General features: G+C 35.1%; 2 protein-coding genes across 2 annotated transcripts; one reads left to right on the top strand and one right to left on the bottom strand.

Moving 5' to 3' along the window:
• Nucleotides 1-727: 727 nt before the first annotated feature.
• On the bottom strand, nt 728-1,436 carry LOC120012483 (protein FAR-RED IMPAIRED RESPONSE 1-like). Its single transcript, XM_038863905.1, has 2 exons — nt 903-1,436; nt 728-808 (listed from the first exon to the last, which is right to left on the bottom strand). Exons 1-2 carry the CDS (start codon nt 1,434-1,436, stop codon nt 728-730), a joined length of 615 nt encoding a protein of 204 aa, XP_038719833.1.
• A 2,155-nt stretch (nt 1,437-3,591) lies between these two features.
• Nucleotides 3,592-4,464, top strand: LOC120013769 (probable calcium-binding protein CML25). The gene has a single exon (XM_038865701.1). The coding sequence runs from the start codon at nt 3,739-3,741 to the stop codon at nt 4,327-4,329; it is 591 nt and encodes a 196-aa protein (XP_038721629.1). The 5' UTR covers nt 3,592-3,738; the 3' UTR covers nt 4,330-4,464.
• Nucleotides 4,465-5,966: the final 1,502 nt, after the last annotated feature.

Here is a 5,966-nt window from a genome sequence, read left to right as displayed (position 1 = left end):
CTTGACTTTTCTTCTCAATATTTTTCCTAAGAGCATTATTGTATTGCACCACAAATTTTTTCAATATCGTCTTCAAATTCACGTATCCATTAAAAATGCATTGATGCTATCGCTTCGCCTTGTTGTAGACATTCCAGCCCAAAAATATTTCTTCACAAAGATAGGTACCCACAACTCCCTTTCGGCATACAAAGAAGACAACCAAACATTACATTCCAACTGATAAAATGACATCAACATATGCCAAGAATCTGCAAAACAAATAGCAAATACTTAGTTACAATTATTTTGCAAAATAAAAAACTTCAACTACATTACAATATTTAATTGCACTGATAGGATAATTAATTACACTGAATATTATTTAATTATATTGTGCTATCCACCTTCGAATTCGTATATGCTCTGAGAATCGTAGACGGCTCCAGCCAACAACCGTCTTATGCCATCATATTCTATGTCAAAACCCAACTTCTCTGGCACTTTCTTCATTATATACCATAGGCACAATCTATGTTTGGTATCTGGGAATACAACTCTTATAGCATTTTTCATTGTCCTATCTTGGTCAGTTATTATACCTTGAGGAGCAACACCTCCCATACAAGTTAGCTATGTCTTGAATAACCAAACAAATATTTTTGTATCTTCCGAAGATATGAGACCACAACCGAGAAGTATAGAATGACCATGGTGGTTAACACCAACAAATGGAGCAAATGGCATGTCACTTGTTGGTGAGATATGTCGTATCAAACGTCACAACATCACCAAATTCTTTGTATACTGCCCTGCTATATGGATCGGCCTAGAAAACACTCTTCAATCTCCCATCATCATCCCAATCAATCAAAAAAAAACCCCTCGTTGTTAGATTGCATTTTAAGGAAATAATTTTGAACTGCAACAGCATCACCTTCACCAAGACGCATACTCCTTACTTTAGAAATAAGGTTACGAGTATCTCTCTCAAGAAATGGTAAATTTTCATGACCACCAACTCCAATGACACAAGTATTATGACTCTTGTTCGGCCTAATCCTTGCAATATCATTAATCTCCAGCTGCCTTTTCACGCATGGGTTAGTTTCTCTATTGCACTTAAAATATCTTGATTGGCTTGGACTCAATTTGTGATTGTGATTATTGTTAAACTGAGTTATCTCCCATTTACCATCAGCAGAAAGTAGTCCAACAATCCTAGCCTTACATTCATTCTTAGAGAATGCAAGATGACAAAAAGAATTCTTCGAATGACCATAAAATTTTTCAGACCTTCCACATGTAAATACCAAATATTTGTACATCCCACTACTATCCTTACTTATGGATCTCCTCTTAACAGAGAACCCATTGTGTTGACCAAAATCCTTGTAAAAATTGCACAAGTCATCCATATAATCAAATAACATCCCGATCATCGGCAAAACTGTCATTTATTTATACTGAGTACTGCAAAATGTAATTAAGCACTAAGATAATATAATTAATAATTCAACAGTGTAATAAGCCACTGTAAACATAGTGACAAACTACATTCACCACTCATCCACATAAAAAGTAAAGAAATACCAAAATTAAAAACCTACAAACAATTGCATTTGTGAGATCTAAGCATCATAGCAACAAGGAAAAAAATCGTATGCCATATCAAAATCAAAAATAATTGTACATAAGTTCATACACGAAATAGCCTTGCATTCATTCATAGAACTCCTAAACTAATGCAAACTAACCTAAACGAAGCATTGAATGTCTGCATCTTCAGTTATGTGCGATTGATTGTTTTTTGAAACCAAAGGCACCAAACAACACGAAAGAGGCAGCTTTGAACACCACCGTAAACTCGTAGATCAAACACGTATACAAAGACAGAGCGCCATTGATTGTTTCTGAAGCTTCAAAGGAGCAAAACCTAGTTCGCAGGTTGGTTTGCAGGTTGGCGACAGAGAGAATGACGAATAGAAATAGGAGTAAACGACAAAAAAAAACCCTAGATGAGAGAGAAACGAGAATTCTAGAATTAATTATATCTTTTATTTAATTGGTAATTTGGTTATTTAATTGGATATCTATGTGGCATGCTGAGTTGTACAGCTACATAGATTATGTAAGTTTATGGAAGAGAAAATTATGGACATATCATTTTGGCTAATAAAATCAATGGAATATCCCCAATCCATCGATTTTATTAATGGAATAGCCCAAATCCATTGATAAAATCAATGGAATATGTTATTTTGTTAATATAAATCACTATAATTATTAATTACATTGTTCTTAGTCCATATTGAAAAAATAAAATCGGTGTGTCGACGGCTATGATCGGTGGTCGGATGATTGATTTTTGTTTTCACAGTGAAAATAAGAGAGAGAGAGTAAGGGTCTCTGACTCTGTGTGAAATAAGAGAATGAAAGTTTTTGAATTTCAATTTTCTCTCACTTGTACAATCATCAGCTGAGTCGTACTACCACCTAGATTTGAGCTATTTGGACTACCATAAGAAACATATATATGTGCTCTGCTGTCAAATATCGACTTCAAACATGTTTGGAGGGAGTCCAACTCAGTGGCAGACAACCTTGCCAAACAAGTTGCTCACATGAAAGAGTTATTAGTTGCTTGGATCAGTCAGTGATGAGAGTTAGTGGGGTGGGTGGGCCGGGCGGCAGTTGAGGTCAATCTTTTTGCGGGCTTTTTCTTCAGTTTGCCTATTAAAGATGCTTCGTGTTTTTTTTTTTTTTGTGTTATTGTGAGCCAATTGGTGCTCCTGGGATTATTGTCTTTTTCTTTCGTGGTCTTTCTTTCACCTGGCTAGTGTCGTAGTTGGTTTTGTGGCTCTTTTGCCCCTCTTGTCTCTTCTGCCATTGAATAAAATCATACTTTCTTATTTTAAAAAAAACAAACAAACAAACGTTGGCAGACCAAATACTTATCAGAAAGGCACAGAGCTTTAGTCCGTTCCCCATCCCATTTCTCGTGAACGAGTGGTTCGCAACTCCGCACGACTCAGGAATTGTGTCAGTTAAGCTAATTGGCGTCTCATATTATAAGAGAACTTTTTGTGAGAGTGGAAACTACAAACTAGGCCCATTAATAAAATATCATTACATAAAATATCATTGGATTCCACGTGATCCTTTCTTGAATTTTATAGTGGCGACGTCTTTTCTTCTATATTTTAAATTTAAATATTTTTTTTAGGTAAAAATAATTTATAAAATGTACAACAAAAAGGAAAATATATATATATACCCTATTTATTTAAATTCCCATAGTTTCGCCGCCACAATAAGAATGTTGAAATCTACAATTTAAAAATTAATATATAATTATTTTTCCTAATCGAATCTAAACAGAAATTTAAGTCGGTTAAGTTTTTTCAGATTTCCTATTTTTTTTTTAAAAAAAATCAAAACTTTTCAGTTTCACTAAAACTGGAATAAACAGATTCAGCATGCTTTTATCAAAAAAAAAAAAAAAATCAGCACCAAATTCTATTTTTACGATGTGAAGTAATTCTAGAAATAAATAATAAAAAAGAATAAACGGAATAAAAACAATATACCTAACAAAAATAGTAATAATTAAAAATAACAAAATAAAAACAGAGAGATTCAGTTACATAACAATACTTGTTTCCCTCAACCTCTCTATTTTCTCTTCCTTTTCCTTCTCAAATTTCGTCATTTGAATATCTCCGGTTCTTTCTACATTGGATCCAGAAATTGAAAACAATGGGCTTCGGCGCTCTCTTTCATCGCAAGAAGAAAGGGACCAACAGCACTTCCTCTTCCAATCACGAGAGTCCGAACGGATCGCTGTCCCCGACAACGAGAGAGCCCAGGCAGAAATCTCATATCGACGAGATAGAGGTTGTTTTCAGGAAATTTGACGTCAATGGTGACGGAAAGATCTCGTCAGCTGAGCTCGGATCCATTATGTCGAGCCTAGGGCAGTCGGCGACGGAGGAGGAGTTGCAGAAGATGATCAAGGAGATCGACGCAGACGGTGATGGCTATATTGACTTCAACGAGTTCGTGGAGCTAAACACCAAGGGAATCGACAACGACGAGGCCTTGGAGAACCTCAAGGATGCCTTCGCCGTCTACGACATCGACGGGAACGGTTCGATAACTGCGGAGGAGCTGCATAAGGTGATGAGCCGACTCGGAGATGAGTGCTCGATCGCTGAGTGCCGGAAGATGATCAGCGGCGTGGACAGCGACGGAGACGGCATGATCGATTTTGAAGAGTTCAAGGTGATGATGATGATGGGAGCCAGATATGACTCGTTGGAGTCCCAGAGACTCGCTGTCAAAGAATGAATCACCACCATTGAATTTCTCTCCTGCCATACTTTTAACTGAAAATTCGGTTTGGAGAATCGAAAGAGATTTGTGTATATATTATCTTTTTTAATTTCCACAATTTTTAATTGGAATCCAAAAGCGTTTATTAACTTGCTTTTTAATTATCTCCTTTTCTTTGTTTTAGCTGTTCCTTCTTGATCGCATCAATAATTGAAGAATGCTTGAACATTTTCATTGATGGTTTATATTAGGAGAAAAGAAATTAATTATATGCAACAAAATGTGATGTCAGCTTGTGATTTTGATATGTTGTATAGCTTTGTTTCTATTGTTTGGGAGGGATCTGCGCATGATGCATGAGTCTTCCAACCTGCTTTAACCAATGCAACGTTAAATTTTACAAGGCCTCCAATAGGTTTCCATTCATTTTCTTCATTTTCTAAGTTGGATGATCAATGTCATATTGCTTTGTATATATTTGTCTCCAAATTGTGGAGGCATATACTATTTAGTTGATGCAAATTATCCGAATAAGATCGGTTATCTCGCACCATATAAAGATAACATATATCATTTGTCAGGTTTTAAAAATGGATATCGAACAACTGGACCACGTGAAATACTCAATTGTGCGCATTCTTTTCTTGGAAGTTTGATTGAGGACAAGTGTTATATTTATCTCATGAGTTACTAAGTACACTCCAAAATCTTATCAAAATACTCGATTTTAAACTCACTAGTGTCCCTACCGATTCTCAGCTTCAGCCCTAACTCCTCTCCTTTTTTTTTCTTCACTTACTTTCGATAATGACCTCCAACAACTCTAATGGAGAATCACGACAGAGACCCGGGCCAAAGCCGTCGCCAACATCGCAACATGTAGCTGTAACTTCTTTCTAGCGCTTCTGAACAGAGCCCCTATCTCTGACACCCTTCCTAGGCCCACCATGGACAGAGTCCCAGTACCTAAAACACACATCTAGAATTACAGAGATGTACATAGAACTTACTGATCAACAAAAGCCCGAATCCCTAACTCCCTATTTCTCCTCATGATCGCGATCTTATAGTAATCCTCCTTGTTTAGGTCTTCACTACTCTGCTCGAAGAAAGTATCAATTTTGGAGTTGGAAATAAGGAACGGAAAGAACCACTTTTAGACAACAATTTGGCTTTGGGGTTAAAAGGTACTTGATGACTTCTCTTATTGCCTTCTTGCCTTCTTGCTCCGTTTGGCACAGCGGAAATCTTGATTTTCAATGCTAGCGGAAATGCTGTGAAAAATATGTTGAGCTTTAAGCTGTGAAATATGCTGTGAGGTGTTTGGTGAACTAAAAACTGACGCTAGCGGAAAAATTGTTGAAATAAAGTACTATAATATTAATTTTTATTTTTTTATCAAAATTAATCTAATAAATATAGTTCTTATTAAAATTAATTTTAAGTATTAATTTAATTAATCAAATTAAATTAAATATTTAAAATTAGTTTTAAGTATTTTTTAATTAATCAAATTAATTAAACTTACATTTATTTTATTTTTTAATTAATCAAATAAATTTTGTTACATTTATTGTATTTTTAATTAATTTATACTTTTTATTAAAATATACTTACATTTAAATCATTAAATAATAAAAAATTAAAAAAAA

Source organism: Tripterygium wilfordii, chromosome 13 (genome assembly GCF_013401445.1).
Source record: "Tripterygium wilfordii isolate XIE 37 chromosome 13, ASM1340144v1, whole genome shotgun sequence".
Lineage (NCBI taxonomy): Eukaryota > Viridiplantae > Streptophyta > Magnoliopsida > Celastrales > Celastraceae > Tripterygium > Tripterygium wilfordii.
This window is presented reverse-complemented; position numbering and strand designations above follow the sequence as displayed.